General features: G+C 39.9%; 2 protein-coding genes across 2 annotated transcripts in view; both read right to left on the bottom strand.

The window, feature by feature from the left end:
• Nucleotides 1–5,842, bottom strand: part of LOC140993514 (venom phosphodiesterase 1) — a 40,321-nt gene extending 34,479 nt beyond the window's left edge. The window contains exons 1-2 of the mRNA XM_073462973.1: nt 5,674–5,842; nt 4,019–4,088 (exon numbers count right to left, since the gene is read on the bottom strand). Coding sequence (XP_073319074.1) covers nt 4,019–4,088; nt 5,674–5,712 — 109 coding nt within the window. The 5' untranslated portion in view covers nt 5,713–5,842. The remainder of the gene's footprint in view (nt 1–4,018; nt 4,089–5,673) is intronic.
• A 4,020-nt stretch (nt 5,843–9,862) lies between these two features.
• LOC140993649 (autotaxin-like) overlaps nt 9,863–22,130 on the bottom strand; it is a 32,672-nt gene continuing 20,404 nt past the window's right edge. The window contains exon 25 of the mRNA XM_073463153.1: nt 9,863–10,488. Coding sequence (XP_073319254.1) covers nt 10,318–10,488 — 171 coding nt within the window. The 3' untranslated portion in view covers nt 9,863–10,317. The remainder of the gene's footprint in view (nt 10,489–22,130) is intronic.

The raw sequence follows: 22,130 nt of genomic DNA, 5'->3' as shown, positions 1-22,130 counted from the left end.
AGTTATAATTCATAATAAAAAGAAATACACAAAATGAATGAATCAGACGGATGTGACTCTCCGGGAGTTTCCAACGATAATAAACTGCGTATTATCTCTTGCGGTTCGTCTCGTCAGTCTGGAGGAAAATCACCTGGTTCTGACACACAGGTAAATTATGTTGCTTTATTTTGTTATGTCTGATGGGAAGATTACTAATATAATGTCGGTTATACTCAACACATCTGATGACACATTCAATCTGATTATCATGGAGAAAACACAGAAGGCTAACAAACATTTTAATATAATTAATATTCTTCTCAAATTCCAACTTTTAAAAAGGAATTAAAGTTATATTCCATAAATATTGTGACTTAAAAGTATTAATGTAATGTAATGTTGTACAGTAAATGGAATAATCTCTCATTATTAAAACTTTATTTTCATGTTCTTCCTCAAAATTGCACTTTAATTTAGTGTCTTTTTATGATGTACAAGCAAATCCTCTACCTCAAAATATTTTTCTTCATTCTTATGGTATTTTTAAACTTTGCTCTTTAAACTTACCTCTAATAATATAATAATCTGATTGTATTTTTTACCAAATATTCTCAAAATAATCTCTAGAAATAAAAACACCTTTATTCTATCATGTAGAATAAGTCTGAAATATGACTTTTATGTATTCAATACATTTAATTTGTTTTACTGTGGTGATGTCGTGACTCACACCATTCAGATGCCATTCAAAATAGACTTAATCTTGAAATATTAAATTATGACTGCTAAAATCAAGAGTTTGTTCCTGTAATTTTATGGCTTTTCATGAAAACACTGACTCATACGTCGTCTTCTATCTTTGTTGGAAGTTTACAGTTTCACATGATTTCACAAGAGACGTGTTAATGTCCCACATTTTGTCACGGGACTCTCACGTGAGACTCCCATGAGACATCAAGGTGTGTGTCCCCTGCAGATGTCTGCGCGAAGCCTTGTGGTCAAACGAGTATATCTACTCATGGTGACAGAGCAGAAGTGGTAACCCATGACCTACCAGACTAGAAATTTTCAAGAAGTGAAACTCAACTCTTACTGAGCCACAGTGTTAACAGGTCACGCAGACAGCCTCGGAGTAGCAGCCGCTGCCTGAGTACAATGGAGGTAAATTAAATTGTTTTGTAATGCTCGTCTTACTAAAAGAAAAGAAAAGCTCAACAGCAACGCACGGATCCAGAAATATTTTCCCCACTTCCTCCTGATAATCCACAAACCTTCCTGTGAATCGACCTGTACGGCCAAACTCAGACCTGTTGTGACTTCTTTAAATGCTCTGCATTTAGTGTGCAGCGATGTAAACCACAGCTGTAAATGTGATTAAAGTGTGCGCCCTTGTTGTTCCAAATAAAATCACGTGCCTTCACTCACAGAAAACACCAGACTGTGCAGTAACATGGATTAAATAATAGCAATTGCCTCATTTCTCTGGAGAATATCCAGAAGTATTTCCATGATGTTATTCCACACACACGTCGCTGACATGACTCAACTCTGTCACCAAAGACACCATCGCTAAAACTATTATCGAGGGATTAGAGATGTGTGACGGATTTACCAATGGAGACGCGCCTTCGGCCTCAGTGAACAATACGCTGTGCAGCAGACTGCATGTTTGTCATTTGGCTCTTACTTATTCACCCACCTACACTCGTAAAAACACGTCCAGGAAACCAAATGAAAACTTGTTCTCAATGTACAGCCAAAGTCAAAGTTGTCCATGAGTAAACTTACAAAGGTTTGTAATGCCAAAAATGGAATAAACCAATCTGCCTCCTGCAAGCTGCTTAGTCACTCAGAAATGCATTTCAATCAAAGCCAAATTCTCAGGCGTTGTGTTGAAACAGCATGACTGTCTCTCGTATGAGTCAGCGCCGTCTTTGGACTGACATGATCGCAAAAAATAAATGGTTAGCTCAGCGTCATGGTGATTGCGTGTTCTGCCGAGCCATACGCTGCTCAAATGATTCACACGTGCCTGTAAACACTGTGTGACAAGGTGCTGAGTGAGCAGCCGATGAACGTGCAGATGAGCTTTCAGTCGTGAAAGCCAGAGCCAGACAGTGTGGGGAGGAGAGGGGTGCAGGTGTGATGGGATTTCTGTTGAGCTGGTGGCCTTGAGGTTATGAGGAAAGATGCCAAGAGACCAGATGTTCTTAAGAAGCAGCGTTTTATTAACGCAGTGTGCAAACCACTACAATCCTGAGGTGTGCTGCTGCCTAGTGAGAGACAAATGCATCCGAGGACAAGGGCTGTTGACTTCAGTCTTATCAGAGGCAGCTGCACTCAGCTGACAGACACAGCATAGAAGAAGTAATGGTGTCCCTCAAGAATGTGGCCCTCGGGGAAACTCAGATATCTTCTCTCTGTTGGCAGCTCAGCTCAAACCAACAAGACGATTTGGCCCATTTGTGACCAAGTTAGAGTTTCTGAACAATCAATATGTTGGTTAAAGGACGACTCTATATTTACATCTAGTGGCAGCTTTATGACACTACAACATCATCCCACTGTTTTAAAAATACATCGTGTGATGATGGAGTACTTCAGAGGGTTCAGCAGTCCTGAGGCTGAAAATCTAAAAACCTCCACTAAACTGACGTGTCTCAGTCTCAGGGTGGTCCAACGGGCCCGTCCACGAGAAGAATAAGAACTACAGTGGTGACGTTCTGTAACCAGCGGTGCCAAACACCTGCTGCTGCCTCCAGCTGTGACTGCTGTTGCACAGACGGACATGGGTTTCACCAAATCCTTCAAATATGTTGAAATCTCTCTGTTACTAGATCACAGGGCGATCAATGTCCCTCATTGATCGCCCTGTGAGTGCAGAAGGGTTTTTCCAGCTGTATTCAATAACTATTGTATTTGGATGAAGGATGCGTCTCAGCCCAGAATAGAGCCCATTAAAATACATCCAGCTGCAGCAGGAACGTGAAGGATGTTGAAGGAATTGATCTCCAAATCCGGTTTGTGCAGAAGAGGCTTAAAAAAAAAACTACAACATCACGCTCATAGATATTGTAGCCGAGGGTTATAAGTTGCATCTATACTTATGAAAATGATAAAATATATTATATATTATGATATAATATTCAGCACAGCGAGACACTATTCTGCCCACATTTATGTGTAAACATATTCAGAGTTTAGCCTCATTATTTCTGCTTAGTTGCTAAAAAAGAAATCCCTAAACCAGCTTTTGTTTGTATTGATTCAATAATCAACAGGAAGAAGAAGAACACGTACTTTATTCTTCCTCATGGAGGAATTTGATTTTCTTTTTTATCAGACTTCATTATTTGCAGATCGAGTCAAATGTTGTTCTTTGCCTCATATGATTAAATGTCCACCTTTATCAAAGACATGTTCAATTTATTTTCGATCTGCTGTGGTTTTTTGTCCTTCTTTTCTACATTTTCATTAATTTCTCCAGGAATACTACATGGATTTTGATTGACAAAAACCTGGTTATTATCTATGAGTGAGTAGAATTTGATGTGGATTTAATATGTTTCATTTGACAGTGGGCAGTTTACTGTGACTTCCACCTTTTCGACATCATTCTGAAAGACGATCTCTGAAGCTACAGCAAAACACCAATCAGCAAAACACTTAGAGACTGATAATGACAGACTGTGACTCTTTCATGCAAAGAGACGACAAGTGACAGATATTTATGTAGCAAGTAGCTGCAAAACAAAAAAGTCATGGCATGAAATTCAGATTTGTTTGACTTAGGATGACTCATTAAACATCTGAGTCATCAGAAATGCTGGAGCGCATCTTAAGTTTAACAGTTTGGGTTGTAAACCACAGATAAGAAGATTAATGAGATTAAATGACTAAGGAGCAGAGGGGAGGGTTAGCTTTGGGTTGAATATGTAGCAGCCAACTGCTGTAGTCAAGATAAACAAGTGTTGCTACAAAGCGTGAGGCTGACAGGAGTTCATGCATTTCGGTGTGTGTTTGTGTCTGACTGCACCTTTTTTCAGTCCAAGACCGAGTCCAAGACCGAGGATGATGGTCACGATGGATACTGCTAAGACTCCTATCTGTGAAGAGACACACAAAACAGATTTCCTTTGAGTGCGTGCCAACACAAACACATCCTGAGCTGACAGGACGAGACAGATTTGATAACAAGTGTGATGACAGTTAATGTCAAACGACCACAGTGACGTTAAGGTCAAACTGTTTATGAGCGGAGGAGGAGGAGGAGTGTCTGTTTGTTCAACGACAAAGTAGCAATTATAAGAAAAACACAGCAACATTCTCATTTGATTACATAAACACAGTATGTTGTATAATCAGTCCAACTACCTGAGGCCCGTCTTTCACATTCCTGCTCTGTTGCAGCATGTCACTACAACAGGTCGCTGTGCTTCTGTCACACTCTTATAACCGACACACGTACGTTCGTTTAAAGCTCTCACAGCGACACAAAGTTTAAACTCAGCCTGCGGCTGACAGAGCCCATAAAACTGTTTGAATATTTGCCTACGATGTAATTATCTTCAGCTGTTTGTTGAGCACTCGAGAACAATCGTTTAAATAAACATCCTGATAATTTTGTCAGGCCTGATTTCAGTTATTGACCTTTATGGAAAACTCGATGGCTGGATTGTTTTTTGCCTCAGCAACTTTAATGCTGAGAAAAGTGCTCTATTAAATCTGTATTTAAAACAAAGAGAAGCAGATTGCTGAACTGGTCTGCGCCTGATAACCGCTTGATGACGATGATCCTGCATTTATGTGTGTGAGAGTTTAAGACAATCAAACTCTGACGGCAAACGGGAATGAACTGTCAGTGATGGGAACTGTTCGGTGGTACATACCGAGAACTAGTTTGCAGATGAAGAAATTCCTGCTGCAGGGAAGTAAGTTTTTTTAGGCTAACCTTGAAGTTAGCGTTGTGATTTTTCCATTGGATTTTGGATTATTGCCGAAAATAAGCTCTGTGGCAAACACGAGTTCATGAGACGTACAAGTAAAAACAGATGAACAATTCACATTAACATTTTTTTATAGTTTTTGCAGGTAAATGAAGTTGCCCAAAGGAAAAAGCTACAAACTACATTAAACCTCCTACAGCAAATACTATACATACTTTATTCTTTATTGACCATCAAGTTAGAATAATTTGTAACTAAAATTGGCCTGTAAAGACGGACCAGTGAGCAGATGAGTCTCTGTAGTCTCATTTAGACACTTGTTAGCAACCGATACTGATACTGATGTATTTTATGTTGTAGAACAAAGCCTGATACTGTCCTCAGCTGGAGCCACTGACTTTATTTCAGATATTTAACCGAAAACCCAATTAAAAAACTTGTTTCCAGGTTTTATGACTCATTCCTGCAGCACTCTGTGTACTTTTTATTCATATTGTAATATCATGATCACAACATGAATTAAAGATAAACAAACACAATCACTCCTCCAGGGGGTTTGGCTCCCATATGAACCCATGACTCCACAGCTGCGTGTAATAGTTCATATCTGTATGTGTGAAGAGGTTAAACGCTGTACCAACCAAATCCTGCATTCATTTGAGAGCTAAACTTGTTTTCAGTCTAAAAAACAACATTTACATAAAAAGGTCTGTGTTACTGTGAATTCAGAACTAAAGATACTCACAATGATCTTCTTCTTCCGCGACTCCTTCCCCAAACCCATGATGGCTTCTAATGTGGCAGTCGTTCACTCTCACAGCACTCAGACAGAAAGACAGACACACACAGACTGAAACACATTCCTCTATTTGAGGGTAAGAGACACATCACAGCTGTGACCTCTGGACTAAGTGCGAGCAACAGGTAAGTAACTGATTACCAGAGTGTGAAGATAAGCTCACGTTTCTGTGTTGTCAGTCTGTCAAACCACCAGATGACGATACTTCTGACACCTTTTTTTACTCCAGAATTCACCTGATACGTGCAGGATGAAAAGGGTAAGTGTGGGTAATGATTGGCCAACGTCCAGGATACACTAAACATATGGCCGAGATTCAAACATGCCGATGTAACACGCTCTGAGTGCTGTGAACATCAATAACAGCTGATAGCTTGGAAATATTTTTTGGTTTATTTGAGAGCGATCAAGATTAATTACAGATATTGTTGCCAGTAATGGATTATTAATAATGTTTAAAAGATGTTAAATACTGATTGCTGCCAGTAAATAAGCATTCATTGTATCAAAGCGGATGGGAGTCATCAGAAACCTTGAACTTGGAACCATGACAAGTATCCTCACTTGATAAGCTGATTATATTTGGAATAATGAAAAAAATCCGGACCTTTGCACTGAAAGACATCGTCTGATTGGCAAAGCAATAAAGTGCAGCAATATGGAGGACACAGCACGTTAGTATATACGGTTCAACAAGGCTAAATTGTGTAGTAAGTGTCTGTGTGTTTAAGAGAAAAAGAAAACCTGCCTGAGTGGTTCTAGTTTATTCTGCGTATTGTCAGGTTACATTTTAATTCCAAGTTGACTGTGAGTAACGTGTCTCAACTTCAAGGCCAGAACTTTACAGGCATCTTTGTTAACCTAAACGTACTATTAGCTGGGTAACTAGCCAGCAAGCTAATTCAGCTAAGACGCTAATGTTAAAGTCAACATGCAGCTTTTGACTTTCAGCCTGATAGACCCTGCACGCTAGTCGGTCCGCACTCGTCTTGAGCTGTCTACCTTCCACTATCATGAGCCAACAAAACATTTTCATCAAACGATTCAGCAGGCCTCATGTAGGATCATGTCTTCAAAATTAATCCGTGAGTTTTTAAAATGATGTGCAAACGGTTGTGCAATTAAAAGCTCTCTTGATGGTAAACAAGTATTTGCTTGCGAGCCATGCAGTTGTATTTCCAGGGCTTCTGAGTAAATGATGATGTCTGGCTCTCATTTGTAAATGGATTGCACATTAAGAAGAGTCTGGTTGCGATCACATTTTTATATAAGTGCTTTGCTGAGAATATCTAATTGAAAGCTTCACAGTGAAATGTGAGACGTAGGATGAAGATTTAAACGACAGCTGAGTACTTCCACATGGCTCGAGTTGTTTCGGTCGGTGAGGACAGAGGGTGCGATGCGGCGACCAGAAGTTTCCTCAAACTTTCCTCAAATTGCTGTTTTAATTTCTCATTTTTCCACTTTTATTAGTGAAGCATGTATTACCAATGTACGTACGTATTACAGTACCTATGATGGAAATACGTTCGTCAACTTTGAAAATGGGAAATGGATAAAGTGCGGCAGACCTCTAGCTGATCAGTGCCCACAACATTTTCCTGCCACCCAGCCGAACCAAACCATTTTTTTGCGTGGAGCTTAAAGGGACTAGAGCTTGCATTTTGTTGCATGACCCTGAGTTGTAGAACGATAAATGAATGAACCTTGAACCTCTGGTGTTCAGTTAGAAGTGGAAAATTAGAGAATCTGTGTCTGATTCACTCGCAAATGCAGCTCATTGTGTTGCAAGAATTGCAGACGGAAGTGATTTTCCTGACGTGGATACACGTCAATTGGAGATTAAAGCCTTTGGTCATTGTGGGTCCGGACACATTACACTACTTAGATGGAACTGCAGAACTAAACAAAGAAAAGAGCACCGAAGTATAAATATTGTTTGAAAATGTCAGGCAAGTGTTTCATTACTTCTTCCTTGTAGCTATTCTATCATGCAGCTGATGTTACCTGTAAATAAACAATGTACAAAGGTTGCTAGTCAGTGAAAACACAGATGGTTGCAGATGATGAATGACAATATACAGATCAGATTTCTTGCGGTTTGTCAGTCATCACCGTTCCAATCATTTGCAGAAGCAGTAATCATTCCACTGAGTGAAGAAATACGTTCCAGGGATTTCAAGTTTTCCAATTGTCTATGTCTTTTATTTGAAAGACTACAGGAATATACACGCTTATTTTTCACTTTTTGAGGATTATTTTCACTTTTCTACTGATAACTTTGATTGCTAGCTGTGTTAACTCATCAGTGTAACATCACAAACATGTAAAAGAAGAAGGTTCTGACTGCTTCTGTCTGTGCAGAGTCAAAAGTGTGAAAGCAGGAGGTTGAATAAAGAGACGAAGTGACTGTGGTAACAAACTGAAAATTAAACTTAGCTCAGATTTTTGGAGCACTGATACTGAATGAAAGTAAAAATCTCTTTTACAACCTGATTCTGACATTTGTACTTTTAGCTGTCTTTGAGTCATTTTGCAAACACACAAGGACGTAAAAATTCTGCAGAACACGGCTGGACCACCATGAAGGAGATTGTTAACTAATATTAATGTTAATGTTCATTATAACCATCTAAAGTATGCTTACCATCGATTTCACTTCCAACTGCTGTGAGTGTTAGAAACTGTGGATGTGAAACTGGACGTTAACTGACGGACTGATGTTGTAAAACCTCTGTGTAACATTTTTAAAGTAAAATGTTATTAAACCAAAAGTATGAAGACCATTTATTTTTAAATTAAAAATGATTTTCCTTTAAGGCAGCATCAGCATCAGTGTTGTCACCTCCTTGATAAAAGCACTACATCGGTTATACTGCAACACGAAGACAATACTTGCAGCGGTGTGTGTGTAATGTGTCCAGATGTGTTCAGTGTTCGTGTCAGTGGCGTCACCACTTACGTCTGTTTGAGGGGAAATTTCATGAAACTACCAAATATTTTTTTCCAACCCACTGATGGAAACTGTTAGCAGGCCCTCAAAAACAAGAAGGAGCTGTTGAAGCGGTCTCTCAGTGATACGATAAAATCTTTCATCATATGTTTATGTGGAAACCATTGTTAGTAATCATTGAAATATGGAGGTGAACCACACAAAAGGCTCAGTTTAGTTTAGTTTTTCTTGCGTGTTTAATGCCACACACTTTAAGAACATTTGAAGGCTTCTGGGAACTTTCTGACCCTGATGTACACATGACTAGTACTGCTACTATTTATATGTATACTGCATGTTCTTTGAAAAGGACTGGTTTTACATTTTGGGAAATATACGCTTATTTGGAGTAAACAAACACGATTTAACATGCTGAGCTTTAGAGGTGCTGGTAGATGGATTTTGTTGCCTTCGGACGAGGCCAGTCAAGCTGTTTTCTCAGCCCAGTCACCAGGATATAATGTTAGCAGGTAACGATTCTGCAAACCACAGATACATCCAAGGTTGACATCTGTAGCAAACGTGGCATATCATGTTCACATTTAAAAGCGTATTAGCTGACTTGCACATCAGGAGGGGACGGAAGTGGCGTTATTAGAAGCAAAACAGACTGGCTAACGGCCGACCTCAGTTTGATATTTCCAGCCTTTTTTGTGCCATCAAAAGTGGATGTCTTTTTAGGGAGACCTGTGGACATTTCTGGCATTTTTTTGTCACATCAAAAACCATCTATTCTTAAAGGGATGTAAAGTTGCAGCACAAAGAAAGTTCCAGTTTTAACTAATCTGTGGTTTTGCAGGAAAGCACTTAGTGAACAATTATTCCAATGATTGGGTTGGTTTCCAGTCTTTATGCTAAGCTAAGCAAAGCTAAACAGCTGCTCAGTGACAGTGGCATCAATCTTCTCATCTAAGAGAATGAGTGCATTTCCCAAAATGTCAAACTACTCCTGTGCAGAACAACACCTGCAATTTTGGATGTTTTAGCCCATTAACTGCAAATACTTCACATTACTGCTGACTATTTGGCAAATCATGCTGCAGACCTTCAGGCTGAGTAAAATTGAGTTCAGGTTTACCATAGAAGTCTTCCAGGCGTTGCCTTACAATGATATTAGAACGTTGACAAAAAAATAACAGAGACTGTGATCAGTGATTTTTATGTTTAAGATAATACACCATCAAAAATGTTTAAATTCTATAGCATGCAATGGATGGTCAGTAGGAATACAAAGTATACACTGTTGACAGTTAAGAGGCTAAAACAACGATATGGTCCGTAATGTTGGCAGGAGGATGTATGGATGGATTTATATGTGTAGTCCCACATCCTGCATCATTCCTGTGCTAGCTTTTTTTCATTCCCAGATTTGTTGAATATCATTAAATATTCCTGTTGTAATCTTCCAAACAACTACTTGCCAAACCATTCTTTTAATCTTTTCAATTTTCAAAAAAATGCGTTCCCTTTTCCAAGCTCTTCTCGGGCAGTTCCTCAGGAGTGGAACAACGATGCGTCGGCTGTCCAGCGAGCATGCGGTGAAAATGCAGAACTTCTACAAAGGGCTACATCCTGTATATGTGTCTGTCTCTGTGCGTCTAGTCATCACTCTCGAAGGTGTGCAGGTAGGTTTTTAGGCTCAGGGTGCTGGTGTAGGTGAGGTTGGTAGACCGGTAAAGGTCCAGGCCCGTCAGGATCTCCACGTCTCGGACTCGGGCCGTATGGAGCTTCAGCAGGTCTTCGACCCACTGTGACTCTTCCTCTGCATTCTGCAGGGACACAGACAGAAAGTCGTTATCATCATCACCTAGCTCATTAAAGCTAGTGTTTGATTTATTTTTTTTAGTCATGTTTTCATGCAGCAATGAACATAAACAAAAAAGGATTAAATGTAGGGCTGAAAATAATGCAGTAGCAATTCATTGATACAATTTAATCTATAAAAATAGTACAAGTTTCTGAGCCCAAAGTTACATCCTTAAATTGCTTGTTTTGTCTGACCAACCACTGAAAACACAAGGATTTTCCAATCACAACTGTATATGTGTGAAGACATGAATGGCTAAATGCTTAAGTTCCATTATCAATCCAGTCCTGGTCACAAATTCAGTCCATAAATTAAGTAATCTCTTCTGAGTGTGATTATATGCAGATGACACTGTTTTGTAACTAGCTGCTGATTCTTTCCAATTAGCTTCAAATTACGACTCTATTTTAATGCAATTCTTCATAGGTGTTTAATGATAATCAAACTAAACTAAAACAAAAAATAAGTTGGGGGGAGGGCTAATTTTTACAACATATTAACATATTAAGAGATTGCATTTGGGCCAATGAATTCCACCTCTTGTTCTCTCAATACACATTACTTTACTTGCATGCAACTGAAGTGTATGGGCTGTCGTCCTCCAAAGGTGTCGGTGTGTAGTATGTTGATTAAAAAATTCTGCGGAGGCAAGGCTGGGTGAATATGATAGAGCAATCTTTATTGAAACAGATCTCAAGCCAGCGTCCGAACTAGAGTGTGGCCACTCCCTGGTATTCTCAAATCTCGGCAAAGTGATGCCCAAAGTGCTTTGCCCTCTGCTCTATCAGAACTCCTCTCGGACCCTCAGTCTTAGGAGATCAACCAAATTCACCCCTGTTCTCTGGTGTGCGGGTCCTTTTTTAGAGTCCATTCGCTCATGCCCGCCTGTTTCTCTAATTGTTTACTTTTGGGGAACTGAGGGCCCCTCTATCCTGTTGGAAAAGGATGGGTCTGCATAACATCTCTCTCTCAAGGGAATATGTGTACGTGGAGGTGTGTGCGTGACTATGTTGATGTTAGTCTCTCTATACTTAAATGGAAATGTGTACATTGACTCAACCCTAAACCTCTTCCTATCCTTAGATGGAAAGGTATACATTGAATCAACCTTTAGCTATTCTCTGACACACACTGCAGGACTAATATGTTGTTATCTTGGACATGAGACCCCTACGTTGTCCCCTTCCCAAATATACTTAAAGGGAAACATTTGGTCCTGTCCTGTCACTCAGAACTCAAGAGATATAAGAAACACACAGACACTACACAACAAAACCCAGCTCAACAGTGATTGGTCAATTCCAGCCAGATTACAAACGGACACCAGAACATTTCCGACAACACAGTCCTGTCTCTTGCCTGAAGATTTTGTAGATATCTTTTTATAGAGATTAGACTGAAACTGGATATTGAGTACAGACATTCAGGTGTGCTACAATTTATCTGCATACATGTCTAAGTGGGTGTTTAGACTAAGACAAGCCGTGTGTTCAAACATTGCACGAGGCTGTGTTGCATGTTGATGCAGGTACCAGTAGGAGAATGACAAATGATTTAGGTTGTGTTTAGACCTTGGAATGTTGCTGCACACAGATTTACAATGTGGGCTATATAAACTGTCAGGAGTACAGACGAAACAGAGACTAATTTACTGTGAATTACACTGATGCACAAAAATAGCTTAATTTTAAGCCATCCTGCTCTCAGGAACTGACAGCCGTGTTTCCAATGAACCTTATCATCGTATTAGCTGTTGAGTCATTGAATTTCCTTGGTAAAACGTATAAAAAATCCCAACAGAAGGAACAAGATACAGAACAAGATATGTACTCAGAATACTTTGCTGATACAGTCAATGACTAGACAGCCTTGTGCATCTAATGAACTTCATACTGTCTATCTGAAATCTAACCATATAGCCAAAGTCAGTCTCAGTGAATCCAGCTCTGGCAAGGTTAGAAAGACAAAGAACTAATGTTGCAACCTGTTTTGTGTTACCATGTTCTTGAACTGATTTAAAACAGTGCTCATCTTCAGTAACCACATCCACCCTGTATAAATAGTTTGGAAGCAGACCAATTTCTCTGGCAGATTAAAAACAAAAATACAATGAGATAAATTGCTTTCTGCTAAGGGCCCAGACCAACCAGTGCATTATGCCAAACCATGCTTCATGGGAATGAATCGTATTTGGCTGCTTCTTCTACACTATTACAGCCTGGAGCACAGACTGTTTTTTAACTGCTGTAGTTCAGTTTTACCATGTTTTTTTAATTTTGTTGACCCTGCCCCTCTCAAAGGCTCACGGCACAGGGATGACTCATTCTGCATTGTTTCCTGGGAATTAAAAGTAAGATTTATAGTAAATAAGATGATATTTCTGTTGCAGTGTTTTGGCTTTGGTTTTCCACAATTTTTTTTTTCTAAATCTAGGGTACTTTTAGTGCTTAAAACCAACTAAACCAAAACCAAAAAAGCGTACAACGACAGTCTGGTACGACTGTCGCATGGATGCCCAAATGGTCAAGTAGTTATAGAAAAGGTGATAGATGTTGTTTGATTAGTGGACAACCTGCTCCACCTCCTCAGCCACAGCCCGATCTCTAATAAGATCTTTTATGAAGCTCTTCAAAAGTGAAAACAGCTGGCAATGGAAGTGGGAAAATGTTGCATGTGTGCTGCAATAAGACTCTGAATATTAAGCTTGAATGTTACCCTGGAAAAACTATCACAAATTGTTCTCAGACTTCAGATCAGTGTTGAGGCGCTTTATGAATGTTTACGATTTTTATAGTTCTAAGAAGCCATTTTAAACCTTCTCTAAATGTACTGTCAACATGAGCTGATACAATGAAACTGCTCCCAGTAGGAACATCAAAAGGCTCCCATCAAGGATCAGCAGGCACTATCTTTTATGGTTAAACACTTTGTACTGCACTCAGCTGTCACATGCTGTTTACCCTTCAGTGGAAGAAGAAACAGCACTTCAAACAGTCTTTATAGTCTAATATTTTGTAAAATACAGCGTCTGTGTGATTTCCCAAGGCTTTAATTTGCTGGTGACATTAATCTAAACATTACTTCAGCTAAATGTGGCTTCATCATTCCAACATCATTCTCATAAACAATTTGTTGTACTCGTTGGAACCAAGATGGCGATTTATCGCCACTAACCAGGAACCCGGAACAACTAAACTCAAAATCAATTACGGGGAAATTCCACTCATACATGTTTGTTCTTCTTATTACCTTGTAGTCATCCAAGGTTACGACAAATAAAATTGAGATATTTCTTCACCGTCTGTACTTGTTTTTCATCTGTCAGCGCTGCAGTGACTTGGCTTCATTAGCAATGAGTTATTCATGAAGAGGCAGACCAGGTCGATCATGTCTAATGCATCTGCTGCACATGTTACTAACCTCCCTTGAATTAGAGGGAGATTTCTGTGAAATGAAATTGGACTAAGTATATGAGTCAGGTGTAGTAGATGTCCAGTTACTATGTAAGTAATTATGCACTTAAAGGCCTTTGCTTCCAGTTACTCTTACTCCATAGCACCAACAGTTACTGCAAAATACTGACTGTGTACAGTGTTTGTCATTCATATTATGCCCGGCGCAAAGTGGCTATACAGTGCTGCAGTGTCATTATTAGTTTCTGACTAGAGGTGTCACGATTCTCCAGATTCATGATTCGAATTGACTTTTCGTTGATACTGCATTTAAATTTGATTGTTGAAATTGAACGCTGATTTCGATCAGTTTTGTTATTTAAAAGCGCAATCGTGACACCTCGATTTCTGACCGAATCATTTGTGATTTTCATGCCCAGCAGCCACGGTCTAAACCTGGTATAAAGTCAATCGCAGTGTTTCTTTTAGTATTATTTTTATTTTTGAGGGGGCATTAAGATGCACCTACACTACAAATGCATGTTCACAACACACGTACACTCTGTGTGCGATTAGAGAGGCTGCTTTAAGTCATTTAAACATCTTCACGCGCACGGCAATGACACTGCAGCAAATATCTCAGCAGATTTCAACAGCCAAACTAAAGGCTTCAATTATAAACTCGAGAGGACAGAGGAAACTCTAAACAGGAAACAGAATTACAACTTATAGTTTCTGCAAAAAATATCTTTTAGACAGCACTGATGGAGCTCGGGATTCATCCGGATGATGCAATCCAGTCGGCATATTGGGAGATTTAAAAGATTGGTGAAGTTAAGCTGCTGTGCCTCCTGCATAAACCACAGTGTCTCTCTTGATGGCGAGCTAAAAGTGTAATTTTTCTCAGAAAGTTGCCAGAATCCAAGAAAACAGGATTTGTTTGTACTTTTGTTAGGTAGCACCAGAAGTAGAGAATTGACAGGAAATGTGGAAGAGAGTGATGCAAGCTCAACAGCCGGGCTTGATACTGGTCATAGTGGAATCGCCCTCTGCTGGCCAGTAGAAAGAATGGAGGTTGAAGGCACTTTGCACCCAGAAGCTCCATCCATACTTTATGCAGTCAGTGGTGGCTCCCCATTTTATGTGTATCAAAAATCAGATATTATCCAATTATATTATCATTTTGGTCATTTTACAGTGTGTTTTCTTCAGGCGTTTTCAGATAACATCTTTAACACATATATAGTACCACAAGGTCAGCTTGAATTCTTCATTTAGAAGATAAGAACATTACAAAGGGAGAGGAAAACAAAGCGGTTTAATTCTGTGGGTGGAAAAATCTGATACAACTTCTATATCTGTGTTGCATTGAAGTAAGGATGCCCACAGGCCACAGGTGTAATCAGATGTTTTCCACAATCTGTTATCCTGTTCACGCAGGTCAGTTGGCTCGGCTATGAAAATATCCAGTCACGCTACTGAAAGCACCTTACCGCCCACTGACAGCTTTAAAAGTATTTTTCCATGATGGCAAAGTTGGTCTTGAGAATCCGAGGTGTTGCGTGAGAGATGGTTCAGTAAAAAACAAACAACTGGGCCTTAAGTTCAGCATGAAGAAACACACACCAACACACAAACCCACTCCATCAGATATCACAAAGTGTTTCATCAAGGATGAGCACGTAATGGAAGACCGTTGGATCTTTCCAGGCCAAAAAGAAATCTGTTGGCTGGTACTGGACAATCTGGTTCAGTAAAATTCCATTACATCATTTAAATGGATGGTTAACGAGATAATGAAATGACAGTGAACAGTGAAGCAAAAGGGTGGGACGCTCTTACAGCCCCATGAGACAACATCATCATGCAGACTGACGTGCAAATAGACAGTGCAGAGACTGGGGGGCTATTTTTGCTTGAAAAGTTCACCCAAAATTGAAAACTAAGTAATTCTCTACTCACCTTCATGCTGATGGAAAGTCAGGTGAAGTGTCACAGTTTAAAATAAATTCATTGTGGAGCTTCACAGCAAAACAGTGTCGCAGCATTCTCCTAAACAACTGAAGTAGCTGGAGACTGGAAAACTCTAGGTTTTCCTTTGTGTCTCCAGATGCCCTGAGATCCCAAATTGACTATAAAAGACAATATTTGCACCCTGATTCAAGCCCAAATCTTAGTTGCCAAGCTGAAGGCTGTAGCGTGCGCCCTGTCTGGAGTTAATGAATTGACAGTGTAAATAACATCTTGTTAAATCAATGCAAGACCTCAAGACTTGGATTACACCATATTTTGCAGTGATTTATTTTACTTGTCTTTTCATCAGCATGGAGTTGATGACTGAATTTTAATTTTTGGGTTAACTGCCACTTTAAGCAGTTTAGAGTATAAGATTCCAGATGTGCATTGTCACATTTTAAATTAATTATCTAAGGGTTTCCCATGAAGGATGATTCAGTGACGCCTCTGTGTGACAGGAAACATCTGTGACATTTATGCTTTAGATTGTTTTGAGGGGTTGTTAATCATCCGATGTTGCAGAAAGACGACTATCTTTTGTCGCTGTGACCTATGACTGCGTGAGAGGTACAGTATCATCATGCAAAACCTTTAAAGGTCAGATAACAAACACAAGTGTTTTTCCAAAACATGCTATTCAGCGCCCACACGTGCTGCTGTATCATGTCAGCGGGCCACTGTGAACTCATACAGTTTCTAATTAAAACAGCTCGAGGCTGCTGCACTTATCTCCAAAAGCAGTCGCATGCCCACACACACTTACACAGAGTGGAGTTTCCTCTGTGATGGTATTTTCTTTGGATGAGACACACAAGGAACAGCTCTGTTTTGATTTACTGGTTCAGTTTGTGCTTTTAGTTTCAGCTGAGCTGTGGCGTTTATGACTGTCTGCGTCCTGCGGGATGTCCAGCTGTGCACAGCTGCAGGTGAAGGCAGCAAGTTTTATAATGCCGTCCTTAAGGAGGTCTGTGTAATGTGTTTAACAAACGTTATGTCAGTGTCATCACTGTCAGATGTTTTTCACAACGTTTAATAGTGCATCTGTTTCATATTATTTGTTGTGTGCGCTCAATGATCTAGCTGTCCAGGGTGTGAAACAAGAGCAAGGGAATTAAAGTTCGTAGGAGGAGGTGGACGGGATGGTGGTGGAGTCACACCACTGGATATTTTTAAGGACACCTGGAGAGATTTCAGCCATTTTTTGGCATCAAAACCAGGTGTTTCTTAAGGAGACCTGATGACTTTCCCATCTGTTGATGTGGCAATCATAACCAGCTATTTTTCACTGGAAGTTGACTCTCCATGTAGGTATTTTAAGCCAAACCATGATGTTTTCCTAACCCTAACCAAGTGGTTTTTGTGCCTAAACCCAGGCAGAGCATAAGCAGGGGTTGAAAAATAATAGTCTTCTTGAAGGTCATCAACTGGGGAGGTTTTACCCTGTTCATCTGCAGTGTCTCGCATCAGTTGTGGCATTTTAATATTTAATCCCATACATTTGATAAGATAATGACTTCCTCACACACGCGTTGACATTTTGTTAACATTCTGAAGGCAAACAGTTGAGTCATAAAAGGGTATTCCAGCAAGTAACACACAGACACTGACACTGCAGCAAAATCATGCTGAGCTGCATTTTATTACATGCTTAAGATGTCAGATGACTCACACCATGAGTGACTCACAGTGAAGTGAAAGTTAAGTGCAAGTGATATTCAACAAAAATGTAAAACTGTCAAAACTGTTTGTGTTTCACTACATGTGACTGAACCCGTCATTTTTTAGGAAAGCCCTCCGATAAGCACCAAAAGACAGTCAGGGATTTCTCTTTAATGCCGTTTGCCTTTTTTTATTGGTTTGTTGTCAGGAGATGTGTGAGTGTATCTGGGTGGAGAGCTGCTCTGTGACACTAAACACGTCCATTAAAATGTTGAGGAAATGCGTAGATTTAAGGTCGTGCACTCGTAAATGTTCTGTGGCCCTGAAAAACAGGATCTTACATTAATGTTGTTCGATTCTCATTAAGTGTTTTCAGGTTGGCAGGAAAACCACTTGACTGTAAAATTGACCCCACAGCTTCCTGGCAGAGGGTTACAGCACATTAACTTCCCAGACACAACTTAAATGTACAGGTCAGTTCAGAGGAACCGTCAACAGCAGATTCAGAATAAATGTGGCCTCTCGGACTTTTACTTCCTCGTGACAGAGCAATGCAACTTAAAGCTGCTTTCCTTTCTAGAAGTTCCTCAATACAACACTTCTTGAGAAGTGAGACGAATGAATACAGATGGATTCACGGAGAGATGAGTCAGAAGGTAATCTCCAAAAATGTTGACAGATGATTTACTATATAAATCATTTTTTTAACCAAATTACCCAAAAAATTATCCGATTCCATCGACTCAAATATAAATATTTGCAACATATATTTGGGTTTTGGACCGTGAAGGAACAGTTCACCCGTCATTATCTCTCATGCTGATGGAAAATCATCCACAAAACATTTCTGGAGCTTCACAGCAAAACAGTGTTTCAGTAAAGTCCTTCAGGGTAGCTGCTAAGTTAAATATTCAATATATAATAATATATACTATTCAAATATTTTGTGCTTTTGCAAACATTTGAGCTTTTTTAATAACGTCTCCGGACGGTTTTATTTCAACGTTCAGCTTGAACAGACTCGCTACACAAAATCACAAACTGTTGACATCTGTTGGCTGTGTGCTGATTTTGTATTGTGAAATGTGCCTCTGTGTAACTACTGTGTGGGGAGATTACGAGTCAGATTACGTTGTCATTGATAGTGTTGCCTGACAAGAACAAACTTGTCCTGCCTTGTACTGAACACTCCCACGCCCACAGCACCACCTCACCAGGAGACACAGTTCAGCTCCCACACATCATCTGCGTACTATTCAGTTACTGTTGTTCATAGTGTGAGTAAGAAAAATAATTTATAAAGTTTCTCCGTTCTCCGTCTCTCCCCCCTCCTGATGCTCATGTCTCCCCCTCATGTTTAGTGAATGAACTTATGACCTTGAGCTGAATAAATAAATTTGATCTCAGGAAAGAATAAAGAGGTTCTGCTGCGCAACTTTGGATTTATTTTTTAGACTTTTAAGGTGTTGCAGCTAAAAAGGTTGATTCAACTTCACACAATGCACTGTATTTTGTGAGTTTATCATATAGTTTTTTTATGCAGTAAGGTAAAACTGTAACTACAGCTGTCAGGTAAATGTCATGCAGTTGTTTAGCTTCATAAATTATTCAGCGTCTTACAAGCAGAGACGAGTAGCAAAGCAGGACCTGATTGTTCTTTCGTTGCAGCTATGCAAGAAGGCTGCCAAGCCAGAGACGACTGTTCAAGACCACATTTCATTTAACACCATGAAGCCAGTTGTTATTTTTCGGATGTCACACTTTCCCGCCGTGTTTGTGGCGACAAAACCAAGAACTTTTAAGACAAAACATGAATGTTTCCTGATCCTAGCCACACATTTTTATTGTGCCTAAATCTAACCAGACCGGGAAATCCCTAAAAAAACAGGGATAATCCCTGTTTTTTTAGGCCTGTGTATAGTGATTGTGTTGTGTTTCAATGACTGCAGGTAATGGATTTGCTCTGCTGCACCGGTTCACACATAGTTCATAAGAACTAACCTGTGTAGGTTGTCAGAGCTTCTTCAGATTTAATCTGAATCGAGGCAGACACAACTGCTCCCGCTCTGAACTCGATGACATTAAACTTCAGACAATCGACAATGACATCTCGTTGAATAAGCTTATCTCTACAGGACACAACATCTGGTTTTGACTCTAAAGCACTGATAAAGTTTAAACAGTAAAAAGCTACTGTTGTCCGACTTTTAATGATGAAACAAAAAGTAATAAACCTTAAACCTGCAACCAATGCCGACTAAATGTTCAAGAAGTTCCTCTGAATAGCCGACACAGCAGGTAACAGCAGACACCTCATTAGGGAACTTCCTCGTACATCCGGCTGCAGTTTAGGAAACTTGTTATGTTTCTCAACATGTGTTACTCAGATGCTAATAACACAGCAACATTAAATCCCTGTGACACATGCAGATTCAGATTCAGATTGTTAAATGTCACCAAAACTGATTCGGAGTCACTGGGAGATCTTTGTTTATGATAAAATATAGTATCACAGTGAGTCATGATGAGGCCCTGTGTTTACATGCTACATGCCTCAATCTGCTGCAGTGTTGTTTACTAGAGAAACGGGATTCCCTCCACAATCTCAAGTCAGTAATGTGAGCAGTCAGCTGGAGTCAGCTGATGTCCCAGATACTGCAAACAATACTGGTACTTTCTTTGTTTTGCACAGGGAAAACCTTTGAGTTTGAACTTCTCACTTCTGTTTCTTTCTTTTTCAGGACAATCAGGTTTAACATTCACTGACTTTGAATCAGAGCGTGAGATGAGATGATCGATACCACCGATGAGGAGGCTATTAGCCTAGTTTAGCTTGGCTTAGCTTAGCGTAAAAACTAGAAGCTTGGGGTAACTGAAGTTAGCCTGGCTGTGTTTAAAGTAAATACTTTTATATATAGTAAATATTATCATATACATATTTAAAAGCCATATCTCTGCCCAGAACAAATCTGAATTTTGGTTGAGAGCCAAAATAACTTTGCCCCTGCTTCCAGGCTTTAAAAGTAATGGAGGCTAATGTAGAGTTTTTAAAAAGAAAAAAGAAAAAGGAAAAAGCACTTCTTGTCGCAGCTGCAGTGTCTCTGGGCTCGTTAGACAGAGCAGACAGGCTGGGTGGCAGACAGGCTGGGTGGCAGCCCGGCAGAGGCTGACAGCCGGCCTGTCTGCTCTGTCTAACGAGCCCAGAGACACTCATAGAGTGAAGAGCGGCTCCCGACAGGAGCAGCAGGACACCGAGGAGAGGCCGAAGGAGCTGGTGTGTTTGATCCAAAATAACGCAGCTCTGAGACTCTTGATAAGGGTCAATAATACAGTAAGTCTCACTGCTATGAGTGAGTTCTTCCCCAGAATATTTCTAAGGAGGGTGAATCATTTTAACACAGACCTTAACAAAGTGGTGACAAATGTGTTTAAAATGAATCAAACTGAATAATAACAGTGATCATCACCACACAAATCTGACAAAGATAAGAGACAGAGTTCACTCTGAGCGTGGGGTTTGGTTTGAGCTGCACTGGCCTCCATACTGCTGAGGTCAAGATAACAAAGCAGAGACTGGACTCATTCAGAAGAGTCACTCAGTTTTCCATAAACAGCGACTCCAACAGTCCTGCAATGGGTTTATATTTAAAAAGGAGTGAGTGTTTTTTCTGTAGTAAGAATCAAACAACTCCTGGGTGTCCAGTCCAGCAGAGTGCAGTTTGTCACACACACACAGCCTAATGGCTCTACAGAGAAACATGTATTCAAAAGGCTACAAGCAGTTCCTGCACGTAGCAGGGAGTCATCATGATGTGGCCCTTAATCCCTGTTCTGCCCGATGTCATTAGTATGACCACCTCCTTAAGTATGACTCAGAGGGCGTTTCAGTGAGAGTGTATTCCAGGTATCCTCTTTTGCTGTCAATTTAACATGATTCACTTCCCAGCACTGTTTTCTGAGGGGATTTCCTGGGTCCAGTGTTCTTAGTAAGTGAAACCAGACCACCAGTCTCCTTCTACTTTCTCTTTTTGGCAAAGAAATACTAAAAACGTGCCAGTCAACACCCATTGAGACTCACTGTGTGAGTATTTGGGGATTTGTTTGCCTTTGCCCCTCTTTCATGCATGTCATATTAACATCATGTTCAGATGACGTGTTTACAAGCTGACTTATAAAATCAAAAAACAAAATCAAATATTTTAAACCACAACGTGAACTTTTTCTCACCTGTACCAAGTGATTTATGTGCCTCAACTTATCCAGAACATAAGCATAGTGTTGTCACAACATAATGACACTAAAATGTCATGAAAAGTATTGTTTCCTATTCTTGGTTTGAAGGAACTGTAGTGACTGAGTGTTGGGATATTTTCAATCCAAAATAAATAGGGAAGCTAAAAATGATGTTGCGAAATAAAGCTGGGGCTGGTAGAGAGGGAGTTCCCCTTAATTTTATACACATAATCACATGTTGTCACCTACATAATTATGTTGTCATGAAGACCGAATCCTTGTGATTAAACCTGGCAACAAGGAC

Source organism: Pagrus major, chromosome 3 (genome assembly GCF_040436345.1).
Source record: "Pagrus major chromosome 3, Pma_NU_1.0".
In the NCBI taxonomy this organism is placed as follows: domain Eukaryota; kingdom Metazoa; phylum Chordata; class Actinopteri; order Spariformes; family Sparidae; genus Pagrus; species Pagrus major.
This window is presented reverse-complemented; position numbering and strand designations above follow the sequence as displayed.